Below are 18,157 nucleotides of genomic sequence, written 5' to 3'. Positions count from 1 at the left end.
TAGCACTTTGGCTGCGCTCAGCTCGGATGATCTGGATCTTCACTCTGTGTTTCTGTGCCCAGTCCTCCATTAACATCCACTTTATTTAAAGAGTTCTTTTGATTTTAAATGAAGAGCATTTCTTTTAAGTGCAAGAGGAAAAACAAACCAGGACACAAAAACTGAGGTCTTTAAAAATCTAAAGTTTAAACTAACTGCAGGTTCGACTCGCTGTCTGACGTATCAGAGATATTTCAGGATGAAACGAGGACATGAGGGCGACTTCTGACTGGCTGTGTGACAAACAGGCAGTAAAGCAGGCGGAGTCATGTTTTCTGTCTTTAACCAATCAGACGACCTTCATGAACAACAGTGAGGCTGATTCAAGTAAGAAGAATGAAGTCGGTCAGAGAGAAAGTGAAGTGGGAAGTGAGAAGTCGCAGTATAAATGCAGCTTCAGGAGGAACGAGAGCGCTCGCTTCCTGCAGATTCAATATGTACAATCAAACACTGCAGCCTGGAGAAAACTGAGCACTTATCAGCTGCTCAGACTGTCCATATTCACATATAGATACACTATTAACAAACACTCGGCTGCTGACTGGGAGCCAGTTTGTAAAACCAGTCTCTCAAAAACCTCCAACAGTGAAACCATCAGTTTAACAAACTGTGACTGTCAGTTTCTCCTGGTGGAACCAGAAGGCTGCAGTCACTCAGTCGCCACAGACGACTAGAACCTTTCGTTAAAACACAAAAATCTTCTGCTTCAATGACTGAAACTTTGTTCACGGCTGAACTTTGTCAGGTTTTCGCTGGTTTGGGCTCAAAAACACTGACAAAAAATACTCAACTAGCAGTTTTGGCCTCACAGAAAGCTTTATCCCCTTCATATGGTTTTAGAGTTTGGACAGAGAATCCTCTGCTGTGTCGACTGAAGATGAAAAATCATCTTGAGCAGATTCTAAATATATTTTCTGTTAAGTTTAATAGAAACGATACGAGGCACAAGAAGTGCAGAACCCTGGTTCACTGTTAGAGGTGCTGGCAGAGTCCAGATGTTCCTCCACAGATCCAACAACTCAAGACTGGATCTGAATAATCAGCTGACGGAGAAATCAGTACGTTACGTACGTGAGTGTCGTCTGGATCACTGAAGGTGGAAACAAACGCTCCTGAAAGTCCTCCACTCCTTCAGAGATTCTGATCGACAGTCTGGGAACATTTTGTCGTCTTGATTACAACTCAAGACCTAACTAGAACTTCTTCAGAACCTTAATCAGAGATCAAGATCTGGAACTTCATTAACAGCTGATTGGACCGGAGCTGCGTCCTCGACGAGCAGCACCGAGATGTCGTCCATCCAAGAAGCAGCAAGACGAGCTTTAATCCATTCTGGGCTTGGACTCCTTCCACATCTGCAGAACCGGTTTGACAGAACCCATTCCATGTTCTCAGAGAGCTGCAGCCAAACGAGACGGAACGAGACGTCTCCCGGCTGCACATGTTTATGTGCTTTATGCTTTTATCAGAACAACTTACACAACAATTGTGTTTTACTTCTCTCTCCAATGAATCGGACACGTAGCTGGACTGAGGTTCTGGTCTCCGGGACAAGTTGAGATGCGTTTCCTCGTTTATTCCCACAGATGTTTTATTCTCGCCTCGTGTCGTCAGGTCACAGAACTTCTTTGTGACCGTGCGATGATGCTGATGATGAATCCTCTGTAAACCATTTAACTCCAGGGATCGAAGGAGGCCAAGAATGTGACAGCAGACGTCGGTCCTTCTGCCCGAGCACAGTCCAACATGGTGAGATCTGTGAAGGATTAATTAACTGAAGAGTGATGGAACTGTTAGAAAGTTCAGCTGGTTAAATATCCAACCAGCCAATAGAAACAGCGGAAACTCGCTGCAAAAAAATAAATAAACTCGAGGGATCGAAAAACAGGAAACCCGGCAGAAGAGTTTCACGTTGGGATGATGCAACCTTGAAATCATGATTTCTTTCCTGTGACTCTTCTGACGATCCAATGAGCTCGCAGGAGGAGGAGGCGGGGCTTACAGTGATGCTGGCAGGTGATTGGAACAGAAACGAGGTCCGATGGGGGATCGATGTTCCTCCAGGTTTCTTTTAATGTCTCTGGAGCTGCTGGTGGTCGGTCGGCACCCACAGTGACAGGGTCGTGTTTCTGGGTGAGGAGGAGGGCGGGGGTGGCGTCTAGTGTCCGGGGTGCTGGTGGGAGGTGAAGGGGGTGAAGGCGGGGGGAGGAGAGAGGGAGAGAGGGCTGGACTGAGGACTGACACCACCTGCAGGCGGAGAGTCGGCCACCGACTGAGAGACACTGAGAGGAGGAACGACAGGCGGGATCAATAAGATATAATCATCATCTGACATTTATATTTTTATATTTACATCTATAGAAGACGATTCAGGCCACCGGCAAACACACAGAGTTCTGACTCAGTTGTCTCTGAGTGGCTCTGACCCGCTTCAGTAAACATGGCGACCCTCACCTGACTGTGTAGCTGCTGCGGTTGGTGGGATCTGTCACCCCGGCAACAAAAAGCTTCTTCGGGGGTCCGTCTGACTCCACCCCTCCTGAGAGGAAGACAATCACAAGTGTTGACAGAGAAACACTGACAGGGCTGAGGACGAGCTACAGCAGGATGACGTTAAAGCTGACGGTTCATTTTAAAAGTTTTCTACTTGCTTCTTTGCTCTTCTGGTTTTAAAAAATATGTTAATTATCTAATAACTGTGTGTTGTGGAAGAAGAACGTGATCGAGCGTTTCAGATTTCATCACTACAACATGTTCTGTTAAAGGTCTAACAGCTGGACCCTCCGCGGGCTCACGTCACCTCCGACTTGTTAAACGTGACTTTAGGCATCAGATGAGAAGTCGGACGTGAAGGAAGCTGAACGAGCTCCAGCAAGATTATTCACTGTCTTCTGTTTCTCCCATGATGCAACACTACTTCATGACATAATCAAACTACAATTTTTGTTTTAACTGAGAAACCAAAGTTACACACTGCAAGTTTAAATGAATCCACGTGTAATAAATAAAAACATCATTTATAGTTGACGCAGAGCTAAAAGGTGAGTGAATATTATAAAAAAGCCATCAGGTGAAAACAACACGTCCAAATATTGATAATGTTGCTCAGCAGCTGCTGGAGTGAAACTGTTGGCCAACGATCAAACACATCAACACGATGCGTCTCTGTTGTGTTTAAGCTCGTGTCCAGTACAAAATGTTTTATTACCTTTTCTCTTGAGCGGAGTGAGTGCAGGCCACCTCACAGTGGCACTGACGGCTGGTCTGCAGGACAACAAACACATGTGAGTTCAAAAGCTCAAAGTGAAAAACAACCTGAAGAAGAGCTTTTGTCTGCTCGTGTACCTGAACCTCCTGGTGGGACTTGGTGAGGAGTTGGGCGTGACGCCGCTGTCCTGTGACTGGAACCACTGAAGAAGAAGAAGAAGAAGAAAGTGAACTCGGAGTGTTAATGAATCTGATCTAGATCCATCTGAACCTTCTATTCAGAGTCTAAATCCTCTGATCTGGATTCTAGTGGAGAGGACTTCTGTTTTTCTGTTGATCCATTCAGATGATCTAAATTGTTTTCTCTTCTGCATTTATGACTTGATAAGTCTTAGCTTGATGAAAAAAGGGTTTTGTTTCACATTATTTTAATCTGTCAAAACATATGGGGGGAAAAAACATGAAACTGGCTGAAAAAAAAAGTTGTTTTTGTGCAAAAGAACATTTTTCTTTCCATTTGTCAACTGAGTGAAAAAACTTTTAGGAGAAAAATAAATTAATGTTTGAACAGAGAATGTTTTTTCACACATTGTTCTCCTTAAAAACATTTCTTCCACGTGGTTCAAACACCAAACAAAGTCACTTGAATTTTTTTATTTTCTATTTACACGATTCACACATTGAAAAGTGTTTTGCTAACAGAAACATTTTTCCCCTCGTGTGAAACCAAACTACACTTTACTGCCAGTTATTTTTTTACATGTGCGATCCAAGTGGGAAAATAAATTCTCCTGAAAGAAATGTTTTTCACCAGATTAAACACAAATTCTTCTCTTTCACTCTCCAGAATGTTTATGTAGTAGTTCACACATGACACAAACGTAATTTAGGAGAATTTTTATTTGTTATCAAAAAGTTTGTTCTTGTTTTCTCGTCACTGAGAAAGAAACATTTCAGGAGAATATTCTTTTAGGATTTTTTTTTTCCAGTAAGACTTTCCTTAGTCACTCTGAAATGACTTCTTTTCACTTTGTTTCACACATGGAAAAAAGAAAAAGAAATGTAAGGAACTTGGAAAGTTTATCCTGGCAGAACGTTTTTCCACCAGTTCTCAGTCATAAACACAGAAGAGAAAACACCTCAGGTCAGATTTAGAGAATGAGTCACCAGCAAAAACATTCTTCATTTGACCCTCAGGGCTTCCGTAGTGTCAGTCTAAAGTCTAAAGTCAAATATGTACAATTGGTTAATCTTTCCTTCCCACCCTCATGTCTACACCTCTGATTGGTGGATGGGATTGCACTCAATACTACATTACCCATGAGCCTTAGCTTTCTAGATATGAACTTGGTTAGAAAAGCGTCTTAACTGACAGGAAGCACCTCCAAGAATCCATCAAAATAAGAGTCAGGTAGTGAAGAAGCAGGAGTGGAGATGCTCACCACTGACGCGTGGTCGTGCCACTGACTGACTGGAGGAACTGGGATCAAACTGGAAGAACTGGGACAGAGAAACGAAGAGTTAATTAGACTTTTGTTTCTTGTTTGAACATCAGACTGCTGGAGAGTGATGTATACACTGTGTACCTCAGCCTCTGCAGACTCCCTCTGAGCGTCATCTCCATGTTCTCCTCCTGTATTCACCACAAACAGCTGTTATTAACCTTCATGTTGAATCAGCGACTTCCTGTCTTCACTGTCAAATTAAACACTTTGTAATGAAGGGAACAAACATCACCCAGAACAGAGTCTGTGTCGGGTTAATTTGAATGTTAAAGACTTCTAAAACCCAACGAAGACTGAAGCTGGTCTGGATTTAGTGTTCAGAGTCTCATGTAGATCAGTCTGAATCCTACAGGAGCTCCGAGGAGGACTGAAGGTTACGACCTGAGAACTGGTGGAAATACAAGTTCTACCAGGATGATCTTTCTTAGTTCCTTATTTGTTTTCCCCTTCTGGGAAAACATGTTGAAAACAAATATTCTCGGGGCAAAGAGGATTCTCTTTTTCATCTAAAAAACTGATAAAAGGTTTGTTTGTTCTTCCAGGAGGAAAATTATTAATAATTTTATTAACATTCATGAACCAAATTAAGTGTAAAACCAAGTGAAAACCTTTTCTATCATCAGGTTGGTCTAAACCCTCTGATCTGGACTCATGAACACTTCCTGGGTGATTGTTCCCACAGTGGAGAGAAGAAGAAGAGAGATGTTTCTGTCCTCACCTGTCTCTTGTGGTCGTGTCTGTCTCCGGTCAGGGAGAAAGGTGAGAGAGGAACGAGCTGCAGAAGAAGAGGAAGAAACGATGGATGAGAAACTGAAACAGACAGTAAATATATCACCACTGATAATCACACCGACCTGTGACGGGCAGCTGGGGTTGATGGAGACGCTGCTGCGTCTGTATCGAGCCGAGGACACGGGACTGAAGACCGTCATCCCGTCACTGAGAGACGATCACAACAGATTCACACAAAATATAGTTAAAAACATATTAATCATATAATCTTCTCAGCTGTTCTTAGTGACTGTAGTAAACAAAGTTTCACTCTCAAATGAACATGTGGCTTTTAAAACATTTTCTTCATGTGTAAAACCAGATGACATTTTAAAATTTTGGGATGTCAGGATTTTTTTTTTTTTTCCCAAAACTTAATTTTTTGGGAAATTTAAAGAAAAACTTGGGAACTTTCTTTGGAGAATAAATTTCGGGAGACATTTTTTTTTGTAAAAAAATATATTTTTTCCAATAAAGATGACACCAAAAATGTGAGTTTTTTTTTTTAAATTCACATGGCTTCAACCATAAAAATAAAAGATTTCCTCAATTTTTTTACCAAGAAACTATTTATTAATCATGATTCCATGATTTTGATTTTATATTAAAAAAATTAGGAGAATTGTTATTGTCATCCGTGAAAACGTGTAAATATTTCCAGAAAAAAAAAATCTGCTGAAATTAAATGAAAAACCGGGCAGTTAGTTAGAAAATGTTTCTCCTATTTTAGCGCCTTTTTTCTTTACTTGATTTCAACAAATTCCTCTAGAAAAGTTTTTTAAAAAAGAAAAAAGAAAAAAACAGAAAAATCCATTTCACAGCTGGAAAAAAATAATCTCCTCACTTGCACCTCGGGGCCTTCCTACTTATAAACTTAAAATTGCAGCTATTGCATATTTATTTTACATAATAATCAGGATTATTTGGAAATGAAGCATATTTGATGTTATTGGTTGATTCAGGATTTATGACTGATTTTAGGAACAGAGACGAATGTTTTTAAATATTAACTTTGTCAAAATGGACATGTTCTTAAATATGAGAGCTGATCACAGAACAGTAACACAACCAATCAGAGACATCTGTGAGGGTCACAACAGCCTCGTAACTAATAACATAACATATATGGGATTTGGATTTTATTCTTAACTTACAAAGTTCTGCTTGATGTGTTCAAAGCACGCCGAATTAAAGAGTGGCGCCATTAGATTAATAAAATATCTAAAGTAAGACTGGATGACATGTGATTGGCTGTCTGTGAACAAAGCAAATATAAAGGGAATGTTTTTTAATGGAAGTCGGTGTCTCCCCGTTGGGTGTAATACCACTGACCTGACACTGGTGATCATGGGGGCGCTGTTCGATCTACGGAGTGCCCCGCCTCCTGCCCCGCCAGCTGCGCCTGCGCACTGGTCCACTTCCATCCGTTCCATACCTCGGTCCGCAGGCCCGGCGGTGGCAGCGCCAACTGCCGGCCTCCGACCTTTCGATGGCGGCGTCGGGTTCTACTCGAGCCCGGTGGAAGCCTGACCCGCAGGCCTCACGAGCAGCAAACCCAGAGCCGCCAAGTCAGCGGGCCGAACACCGAAGCTGTGTCCTCTCTACCGCATGTCCCGCAGAAAAACAGCGTATTCGTGTGAGACTGCGGGTCAGACCGTCATTTAAAACCCACAGCTACGCTTCACTTGCTGCTGTCTCAACGCGAATATAATGGCTGCGTGAGAGCGAGATAAAACACGAACCCCGCGCAAAAACACTCGAGACAAAGTTTTGACCGCGCTCACCCTCCAGACTCACCCGGCGGCCCGAACCAGCGGACGAACTTTTAATTCGAGTCCGCACAGGTGACGTGACTTTTAGGATTAGCTGTTGAGCTAACTTGGTTGGCAGTAAAACCTCCAGTCAGGGATCAGAAACCCGCTAACAGCTGTCCGAAACAGTCGACCCGGGCCGGCCACACAGTCCTCGGGGAGAGTCGGTCACACGGTCCCCGGGACACCGAGCGGATCTCCAGAAGAGTCCCAGAACCAGAGAAAAGGAACAGTTAGAAAGATTTTTTACAACATAGTCCTTGACCAAATAGAGGTAGTTCACCAACTGTGAAAACAGCGCCGCCGCCCGGCCGCCCGGAGCAGCGCAGCGCAGAGAGGGAGCGAGGCAGGTCCGCTGAACACACACTCACTTTATCATGGTTTAACACTCAACAACGTTCAGTTTGTGTTTGTTTTACACTTCATAACGTTCATCTTAAAACTCTGCTGGGCTTAAAGTATTTATGTGGATGAACTCTGGTGTAGTTCTTGATTGATCTTCTTATAATTTATTCTAAAATATAACTTTTGATAAGTATTTATTACGTCTTGTCGATTTTTAATTTTTTTTTAAAATTTATATTATATGGAATAGATATGAAATAGTAAAGTGCTTTGTTTATTAGCCAAAATAAAACTTTTCCTTTTTTAGTAAACACACTGATATACTTATTCCCTGGATTTAAATGAGGGGTGCAACGAAAGACTAAATTAATGATTGATTAATTAAACGATGATCAAATCAATCCATGAATTTAGATTTTAGTCAGAAATTCAGTTTAAAGTGAAATAAAACGGAGAAGGGCATAAAATCCTCCCACTGGAGACGGAAACATGAAATATTTTGTATTTTTTGCTTGAAAAAAAATCAATGAGCAGTTTTTCTATTGATCGACTGATCAGTTTATTGACTGACTGTTGAGGCCAGTGAAAAAAACAAAACTGAGGAAATATATTTTTTAATTTGTTTCAATCAAAAATTAATAAACTAAACAAACTCACCATAAAGAACAATATCATTAACATAAATAATCAGACTGTATGTATCGCAGTAATAAACTGATACCTGAGCAGATGAAGTTAAATTAGAACTATAAATAAAACTATAAATCACAGACATGAGGACTCAGAACAGGAATGAAATTGTACAAACTGAAGCCAAGAGTGACTTCAGGTGGTTATAATCTCCTCAGAGTGAAGAAAGAAGATTATTGGAGGGTTTCTGTGTTTCCTTTGTTGTTGTGACACTAAACTGTCTGCTGTTCTCCCAGAATCCCCAAAAATCCTCCATCTGCTTTGAGTCGTCATCTCTAAAAAATGGTGAAACAGGACACCGGGAGGCTCGGCCGTTAACCCCTTCACTGCCTCTGAGACACGCCAGTCAGAAACCAGAGAGCAGCCTGGAGACGAGATATGAACCATAAAAACATCATCTATCTTCACAGAGGCTTTTCTTTATGTTCGTTAACTTCTTCTGTGAACAAAGAGACAACGACAAACACGCTGTGACCAGAGGTGGAACGTAACTGAGTACATTTACTCGAGTACGGTACTACAGTACTTCTATTTATACCCACATGAAACAATTACTGAACATTTGCTGCATCTACGACATTTATCTGACCGCTTTAGTTACTTTGAATATTAAGATTTTACACACAAAACCATCAAAATATTACAAGTTATACATTTAATCAGCCGGCAGTGTGTGAAACATAACAAGTTAGCACTTTCCCTCTAATGACAGCACAACATGTGTCAGTTATAATAATTAAATCATATAATATGAAATTAAAATAACACTCAAAGATTATTTTTGTGTGTTATTACTATTCCAACTGAAGTTAAGGATCTTCTTCCACCACTGACTGTGACTTACAGTCATACTGCAGTTATAATAACTACAGAAATGCAAAAAGACAACAACTGTACAAATATTTTATTAAGAATTTATTGTTATTACCAAAGTTACAGGTTGTTCATGACATATTACTTTGTACTGACGTGACCGTGGTCGTAAGACTCTTCTTGTTTTTGTTTTGTTCTTGTGATCATGTTTGTTTGTTTGTTTGTTTGTTTGTTTGTTTACCTGGATTCAGTGTTCTTTAACTGTCGATAAATAAAAAGCTACAGTAAACCTTTACATGAGTGTTTCCATTGTCTGCTACTTCATTCTTCCACTCTGCTGCATCTTGGAAGTACAAACATTGCACATCACTGCATTTATCTGATAACTCTAGTTACGAGTTACTTTGCAGAGTGCATCAAAGCTAAAGTATCACACTTTTATAGTATTGTATTTTATCACCAGTCAGATAAATAAAAACAAAAATACACAATTCCAATAATCTGTATATCTTTGGTACACACTGAACTGTATACAGAAGCTAAATATATGCTAACTATAATTTTTACATTTTTATATTTTGATTTATTGCCAGACATTTACTTTCGATACTTTAATATGTTTGATAGCAGATACGTTGAGACATAATATCTTTACTTTTACTCAAGTATGATCTTAGAGTACTTTCTGTAACAATGCCTAAAATTACATGTTGGATTATCATGACAGTTGCTGATATGAATAGTAGGTTGGGACAGGAAATACTTGAGTAAGTCTTAATTTATCTGATATTTCTTGCAGTTATGTATCAAATGTAATTTCTGCAAATAAATCAAAATGTAAAATTAAATAGTTCCACATATATTTAGCTTCCATATACAGGTCAGTGTGTACTACAGATCTATAGATTATTGGAATTTTGTACTTTTGTATTTATTTATGCACCTTTTGGCATGAATGCATCATGTAATCTGCAAAGTAACTACTTCCTAAAGTTATCAAATACATTTATTATCTAAAACTTGCACGTCAATGGGGACAGAAGTACTTATTTTAAGGGTTTAATGTTACATCCTCAGTTCTGACAGAAGTACTTGTTGTAACGGTTTAATGTAACGTCCTCGTTGTGACAGAAGTACTTGTTGTAACAGTTTAATGTAACGTCCTCGGTTCTGACAGAAGTACTTGTAACAGTTTAATGTAACGTCCTTGGTTCTGACAGAAGTACTTGTTGTAACAGTTTAATGTAACGTCCTCGTTGTGACAGAAGTACTTATTGTAACGGTTTAATGTAACGTCCTCGTTGTGACAGAAGTACTTGTTGTAACAGTTTAATGTAACGTCCTCGGTTCTGACAGAAGTACTTGTAACAGTTTAATGTAACGTCCTTGGTTCTGACAGAAGTACTTGTTGTAACGGTTTAATGTAACGTCCTCGTTGTGACAGAAGTACTTGTTGTAACAGTTTAATGTAACGTCCTCGTTGTGACAGAAGTACTTGTTGTAACGGTTTAATGTAACGTCCTCGGTTGTGACAGAAGTACTTGTTGTAACGGTTTAATGTAACGTCCTCGTTGTGACAGAAGTACTTGTTGTAACAGTTTAATGTAACGTCCTCGTTGTGACAGAAGTACTTGTTGTAACAGTTTAATGTAACGTCCTCGGTTCTGACAGAAGTACTTGTAACAGTTTAATGTAACGTCCTTGGTTCTGACAGAAGTACTTGTTGTAACAGTTTTAATGTAACGTCCTCGTTGTGACAGAAGTACTTGTTGTAACGGTTTAATGTAACGTCCTCGTTGTGACAGAAGTACTTGTTGTAACGGTTTAATGTAACGTCCTCGTTGTGACAGAAGTACTTATTGTAACAGTTTAATGTAACGTCCTTGGTTCTGACAGAAGTACTTGTTGTAACAGTTTAATGTAACGTCCTCGTTGTGACAGAAGTACTTGTTGTAACGGTTTAATGTAACGTCCTCGTTGTGACAGAAGTACTTGTTGTAACAGTTTAATGTAACGTCCTCGTTGTGACAGAAGTACTTGTTGTAACAGTTTAATGTAACGTCCTCGTTGTGACAGAAGTACTTGTTGTAACAGTTTAATGTAACGTCCTCGTTGTGACAGAAGTACTTGTTGTAACAGTTTAATGTAACGTCCTCGTTGTGACAGAAGTACTTGTTGTAACGGTTTAATGTAACGTCCTCGGTTGTGACAGAAGTACTTATTGTAACAGTTTAATGTAACGTCCTCGTTGTGACAGAAGTACTTGGTGTAACGGTTTAATGTAACGTCCTCGTTGTGACAGAAGTACTTGGTGTAACGGTTTAATGTAACGTCCTCGTTGTGACAGAAGTACTTATTGTAACAGTTTAATGTAACGTCCTCGTTGTGACAGAAGTACTTATTGTAACGGTTTAATGTAACGTCCTCCTTGTGACAGAAGTACTTATTGTAACAGTTTAATGTAACATCCTCCTTGTGACAAAAGTACTTATTGTAACAGTTTAATGTAACATCCTCCTTGTGACAAAAGTACTTATTGTAACAGTTTAATGTAACGTCCTCCTTGTGACAGAAGTACTCAATGTTTGTGACAACCTGTCACAATGGTTGTGACACAAGTAGTGCTTGTAAGCTTGTACCGAGGACGTTACATTACACCGTTACATTACACCGTTACATTGAGTACTTCTGTCTCAACACGGACTTGAACTAACCCGACACAGTACTAATGTCCGCCGGCAGCGGGCTGCTGAGCCCCGGTGCAGCCCGCCGTCTCCTCCGTCGCTCCGCCGAAGACAAGAGGTTAAAGTGGGAAGAGCGGAAGGGGGGAGGCGGGGGGAGGAAGGAGGAAGGGACGGTCCTGCCTTCCTCCTTCACACGGAGTCAAACTACTTTCAGGCCACTTTTACAAACTTTAATGTTTCAGTAAAACGTCCGCAGCTTCGCAGCGCGGTCAGTCGGCGGGCTGAAGGGACCCGCGGGGTGACGGACGGCGACATGTCGGAGGGATCCGGGGCCGCCTGGATGTGACTGGTAGGTGGGAGAAAACTCCGAAGCCTCCCCGCTGCTGGTAAACAACTGCGGGCAGGACAGGAGCGCTGCAGCGGGGCAGCACAGCTCCACAGCCCGGAGACTGAACTGAGCTTACACCCAGAAAAGAGTGTTTAGTCAAGATAGATAGATAGATAGATAGACTGAGGACAAATCAGTGTTTTGTTTCTAATGTAAGAGTTAAGTAGAATCACTAACTGAAACACTCTGACTTTATTGACTAAATGTCTTTAATTTGTGCGTTAAATCCACATGAATCCTCTATAAGAACCCTTCTTGGTTGGTATGTTGGAGTTTTAAGAGTCTCTAATAACCGGTTCTGTTTAATAATAGTCAATAAAACTGACTAGTCTGAGTGTAATAACAGGTTGATTCTTGCGGGTTCAGTATTTAAAGGATCTTGTGGATCACTATAATGTTCAGTCAGACCTTTACTTTGCTGCATTATTGGTATAAATGTTCTGATGTTCTGGACTTTTACTTGATATTTGTTTTAATGCAGGAGATTGAAGGTTTGATGTGTTCTTAAATAAATCACAAACTAGTTGATGTGAGTCATTTTTCAAGACAAAAAAAGCCTGAATTCTGTGATGTCATCTTGTCACATGTGAATATTTCCTGGTTTCTTTCCTCCTCTGTAACAGTAAACTGAAAATCTCTGTGTTGAGGACAAAACAAGACGTTTGTTGACGTCGTCTTCAGCTTTGGGAAGTTCTGATTAATCTTTTCGACACTTCTTAAATGTTACATATTGACGGATGATAATTGTTGACTTACTGGTGATAACAGGCTGATAATAAATCATTTATATTTCCACAAACAGGACGAAGGTAAAACTCATGAGTACAGTTCTTATTTGTTTATTTCACTGATATATTTTTGGGCCTGTTTCCTTTAAAGTTTTTAATATTTGGTCTTGTTGTTTATTTGCAGAGAGGAGGATGGAGGGAGAGAAAGAGACGGCCGAGGAGAAGGAGGAGGAGGAGGAGGAGAAAGAGCTTCTTCACATCGCTGCGGCGACCTCTGTGGACTACCCGGACCTTCCCATCATGCACTGGGAGGACCTGAGCCAGCGGATAGCTGAGTTGGAGAAACAGGAGCAGGAGAGGATGGAGAGGTCAAAGGTCAGCCATGAAGACACGAGTGTTTCCAGGGTTCAGTTTTCTGAGCGAGGTTAGCTGTTGGTGGTAATAGTTCTCAAAAGACTACATTTCCCATGAGGCTTAGCGCCCTCTGCTCCTGAGCAGTGTAAACGTTGTCAGCTCTGTTTATTGAAGACGAATCTTTCAGGCTTCATTCAGACGTTTCCTCTCAGGTTCTGCTGGAGCGTCTCAGACTGAACCTCACAGAAGCTGTGAGGTCAAATGTTCAGTTTGAATTCAGAGTCGTTTGTGTCGTTGCTGCCGAGCGTCTGATGAGACGAAATAGAACCAGATATTTATTTTTGTTTTGGTGAGACATCCTTGTATTCATCCTTGTTGTTGGTTTTGATTTGTGGCTTTTGAATCATCAAAACAAAGCAGATATATTATTTTTGTGAGGACATGTGATCGCTTTATTAAGTCTGATCTAAATTATTTTCTCACCAGTGTTTCAGACGTGAGAACTGGTGTGAAAATGATAAGTTTTGCTTGGATAATCTTTCTAAGTTACATAATTTTGTGAGTGAGTCATTTTTCATGTCTGTCGTCCTTCATGTGATCGACATATGAATTAGCAGCTCCTGTTTGAAGTATAAAAAACCTGAACTAGCCCTTTAAATAACTTCAGAGAATCCGGACTGAGGTTCAACAGCACCGAAACAGGAAATGACATCACAGTAAGTCTCGGAGCTTCTGTACAAACCTGTGTGATGTCACATCGTCTTCATGGAGCTTCAGAGTGAGTTCAGCTCATCGTTGATCCGTCTGACACAACTTCATAGTTCTGGTTCTGTGAGCGCTGCAGACGGTCCGAGCGCCGCCTGCTGAGCAGCAGACAGACGAGTCACAGACAAGCTGCTGATGTTTCAGATATTTCAGGAGAAAATCTTCCTGTGACTCATCAGGTGACACGAACACGACGCAACATTTAAAACATGACGAGACGTTCGTGTTGTGTTCACTGCTCGTTCAGCTCAAAACACAAAAACAGAGAGAAACAGGCACTCCACCCTCACACTGTACAAGCTTAATGACTTCAGTTGGATGCTATGCAGTTGCATTGTGGGAAATGTAGGATTGAGTGTGCTTGGACCGGATCTCGGCCTCTGGAGTCCAGATTCTTCACCCCTCCTTCAGGTCTGACGTCTGTCCTCTGTTTGTCCCGCGTGTTGTTGTTTCTGTCTCCGTCTGATAACATTCCTGACGATGAGAACATGTTCGTCTGTAAATCCTCCAAACAGTTTTAATCCTGCTGCAGCGAGCCGAGTGACAGGCCGCACAGAACAGAGACGCTGTGTGGAGCTCTGCTGCATATTTCTACATTTCTGGGTGGTATAATGATAACTTTTACTGTGAGAACTCCCCAACACAGACGTCCTCTGCGCTCCAGTAAACAACCTCAGATCTGAACTGTCTGAGCTTTAGTTCAGGCTCTTTGCTGGTTCGAGGCGGATCACAACTTTAATCACTCTCCAGATTTGTAGCGCCTTCGTTTCTCTACACAAGCTTTCAGAAATGAACCGGTCTAACTGATGATTTGTTGTCTGATGATCCGGCTGTGATCTCACTGTGTTCATCTCTCTGTCTCCCTGCAGAGGGGGACGGGGGTGAGGGTGGAGGAGAGTCAGGGGGGAGTGTGGAGAGACGTCTGGGAGGAAGAGGAGGAAGACTTCAGGAGGTGTCGAGTGACGCAGAGGTAACACAGAGACACACAGGCTGCAGAGAGATTCAGCTGAAGCTCATCGAGTGTTTCTGAATCTCGTCTGAGGCTTTAACGCTGGAGGACACTCGTAGTGATTTAAATATTCAGTATCAGAGTTTCATCTTCCAAACATAAAATGTTTCATCTTCTATTTCTTTGAAGCTTCATTTGGAAAATGTTCTTCACACTGAAGTGGAGAAATGAAACGAGGATGAAGCTCTGATGTGAACTAAACAGCAGAGGACAGGATGATGTAAACACGAGGAGCTGAGTGAGCTCTGACGCTCTGTTCTCTCCTGCTGGAGCTTCAGGATGTTTGTTATCTGTTAACAGATTTCACAACCACAGAAACCTGCAGCTGTGCTTCATCAACAACAGCGACAGTGAAGACGAGGAGGAAGGAGGCAGCAAAAAGGTCACTTCTGTCTCTTCTTTAAGTGTGATGTGAACGTTTCTAAACTCTTCTAAAGAAGTCTGGAGAAATGTCTTCAGGATCAGTTCACACGTCCTCAGATATCCCTGAATGTCAAATAACATGAAGAAGTAACATAAAGAGTTCATTTCTTATCTTCATGCATGTTTGACAGAATTGTTCAGAAAGTCTATGTTTCAGTTTTATCTCATAAAAGACAGCAAACTAAAAATCATTTCCCGTGCAGTCGTCTGACCACTGACCTTACATCACCGTCAGGTTTCCAAGGGAACGGGTGGCAACGGTTGCCATGCCGCTGGGCTAAAACAGGAAGTGGCCACGGCTCTGAGGGCGCTGAGAGACAAACTGCTGGCTGAACAGAAGGAGAAGGAGGTGAGAGGACGGAAAGAATGAAACTATGAGACGTGTCGAAGACTTAAAGACAAAGACAAGAAAGAAATGTAATCAACAAAGAGTGTGTGTGTGTGTGTGTGTGTGTGTGTGTGTGTGTGTGTGTGTGCATGTGTGTGTTGCAGCATCTGGCCGGCAGCAGCAGTGTTTCCAAGCGGAAACATCTGGAGCGCTGGGAGCTGCAGGAGTGTTCAGAGCAGCAGCTCAGCAGCTTGAGAGCATCACTACAACAGGACGTACACGGTACACACACACACACACACACACACACACACACACACACTGCAGTCTTAAAGGTGTCTCTGAGGAAATCCAATCAGAAGCACCAAAAGGTCCAGACGAACTTCTCAAACATCTCCTGCATTTTCATCCAGCTGTGAAGTTTGAGAACAGACAATAAAACCATCAGAGTGTAAAAAGATGTAACTCTCACAGAAGTGCAGATATAAAGAGACGGTGAAGCAGCAGAGAGCAGCGATCCACAGGAGCCCAGAGGTCTGACGGTCCACAGCCCACAATATGTCAACAGAAAGAAATCACTGTGTGTAAATATGGAGATCATAGTTTCCTACAGAAGTTGATAACAGAACATGAATCCTCAGAGCTTTTAAAGACTGAAGTGATGTCACACTTTCTGCTGGAGTCGAGCTTAATATCACATTACAGCTGTTTGTGTTTATTATTCACACACAGACAGGTAACAGTGGTGACATCATGTCCTCTTTGACTCTGTCCTCTTGGTGTTCTGCAGCTCTGAGCTCCGAGCTGGTGGCCCACCTGTTGGTACGAGACCAGCTGAGGACGAAGCAGGACGCCATGCTGCTGGACGTGCAGGACCTGACCTAACATCAGGACCACACACACCACCAGAACATCCGTCCACTCTGGGACCAGGACGGGCTGCTCGTCCACGTCAGACCAGGAGACTTCAACAAAATGTAAGCAGACCTGCTAATTAATGGAAACTGACAAATCACCAGCAGTCTGGACAACAAAGAGGGAAACACGACTCAGATTCAAAGGAAATCACCTAAAAAAACACAAAAGTCATAATGACAATTCTGTTCTGAGATCAACGACAAATAACCAACGTGAAACCAACAGGAGTTTGATCACAGACTGACGACACTTCAAGGAAACACCTGTTAAGTTGTCGGTGTGAGTAGAAACCTGAAACTGACAGGAAGTCAGTGTTAAAACCAACAGAGGAACAAAGATTCAGTTGGATTGTTTGGAAGCTGAATCCAAACGTCTACAATCAGCTTCGGTTGGAAGAGATAAGACAAGAAGGCAGAAGAGGGCTGGATGCTTCCAACATCTGACAGAACGTACGACGCTCAGAACATCACAGAACAATCAGTCCAGTTTCTATAGACGGGTCGGGCCGACACACATCAACACACACCGACACACAGCGACACACACAAACACACACCGACACACACCGACACACATCAACACACACCAACACACACCAACACACATCAACACACACCAACACACACCAACACACACCAACACACACCAACACACATCAACACACACCAACACACACCAACACACACCAACACACACCAACACACACCAACACACATCAACACACATCAACACACATCAACACACATCAACACACATCAACACACACCAACACACACCAACACACATCAACACACATCAACACACACCAACACACACCAACACACATCAACACACACCAACACACACCAACACACATCAACACACATCAACACACATCAACACACACCAACACACATCAACACACACCAACACACACCAACACACATCAACACACACCAACACACACCAACACACATCAACACACACCAACACACATCAACACACACCAACACACACCAACACACACCAATCAGACTTCATGTGAAACTGAATCTGATGACAGGTGCAGCTATTATCAATCAAATCTGACAAAACTTTACAGCCTCCAGGATCATTTTCACACTGGCTGCACTCGTTAAGGTGCGCCAGCGTATAATTGAGGAGGATCCAATAAATCAAATGCAAATAAATGCTTAATTTTATCATTTAACATGATAGAAGACACATTTGTGAATCAGGTTTTCAGGGGTTTTAAGATGCACTCGAGAAATGATCGATGATGAAATCTTCAGGCACGTAGAAAAAGGAGCGAAGTGGACATAATAATAAAAACCTCTCATAAGCTACAATTTTATTAAACAATGTAGACGCGTCTTCACGAGTGTAACCGTTTGAGACAG

General features: G+C 41.7%; 2 protein-coding genes and 1 long non-coding RNA gene across 3 annotated transcripts; 2 read left to right on the top strand and 1 right to left on the bottom strand.

The window, feature by feature from the left end:
* Positions 1-2,054: 2,054 nt before the first annotated feature.
* Positions 2,055-6,985, bottom strand: LOC115593931 (protein FAM122A). Its single transcript, XM_030437635.1, has 9 exons — positions 6,855-6,985; positions 5,606-5,690; positions 5,470-5,526; positions 4,833-4,879; positions 4,689-4,746; positions 3,385-3,449; positions 3,248-3,303; positions 2,494-2,578; positions 2,055-2,321 (listed from the first exon to the last, which is right to left on the bottom strand). Exons 1-9 carry the CDS (start codon positions 6,953-6,955, stop codon positions 2,198-2,200), a joined length of 678 nt encoding a protein of 225 aa, XP_030293495.1. The 5' UTR covers positions 6,956-6,985; the 3' UTR covers positions 2,055-2,197.
* Positions 6,986-7,544: 559 nt separating this feature from the next.
* LOC115593936 (uncharacterized) lies at positions 7,545-9,476 on the top strand. The gene is made up of 2 exons (XR_003986393.1): positions 7,545-7,683; positions 8,605-9,476. It is a non-coding gene; the product is annotated as an uncharacterized LOC115593936 (long non-coding RNA).
* A 3,805-nt stretch (positions 9,477-13,281) lies between these two features.
* Positions 13,282-17,397, top strand: LOC115593853 (schwannomin-interacting protein 1). The gene is made up of 6 exons (XM_030437530.1): positions 13,282-13,356; positions 14,970-15,070; positions 15,410-15,491; positions 15,768-15,881; positions 16,025-16,142; positions 16,651-17,397. Exons 1-6 carry the CDS (start codon positions 13,282-13,284, stop codon positions 16,743-16,745), a joined length of 585 nt encoding a protein of 194 aa, XP_030293390.1. The 3' UTR covers positions 16,746-17,397.
* The last annotated feature ends 760 nt before the right edge of the window (positions 17,398-18,157 follow it).

This window comes from Sparus aurata, chromosome 13, assembly GCF_900880675.1.
Source record: "Sparus aurata chromosome 13, fSpaAur1.1, whole genome shotgun sequence".
Classification (NCBI taxonomy): Eukaryota; Metazoa; Chordata; class Actinopteri; order Spariformes; family Sparidae; genus Sparus; species Sparus aurata.
Note: the sequence above shows the minus strand (reverse complement) of the source record. Positions and strands in the feature narration are given on the sequence as shown.

Coding starts and splice junctions, on each gene's coding strand:
- LOC115593931 (XM_030437635.1), bottom strand. CDS start 6,955: ATGGAACGGATGGAAGTGGACCAGTGCGCAGGCGCAGCTGGCGGGGCA. Junction 5,691..6,854: donor CCCATGATCACCAGTGTCAG/GTCAGTGGTATT, acceptor ATCGTCTCTCAG/TGACGGGATGACGGTCTTCA. Junction 3,450..4,688: donor GGCACGACCACGCGTCAGTG/GTGAGCATCTCC, acceptor CTTCTTCTTCAG/TGGTTCCAGTCACAGGACAG.
- LOC115593853 (XM_030437530.1), top strand. CDS start 13,282: ATGCACTGGGAGGACCTGAGCCAGCGGATAGCTGAGTTGGAGAAACAG. Junction 15,492..15,767: donor AGGAAGGAGGCAGCAAAAAG/GTCACTTCTGTC, acceptor CATCACCGTCAG/GTTTCCAAGGGAACGGGTGG. Junction 15,882..16,024: donor CTGAACAGAAGGAGAAGGAG/GTGAGAGGACGG, acceptor TGTGTGTTGCAG/CATCTGGCCGGCAGCAGCAG.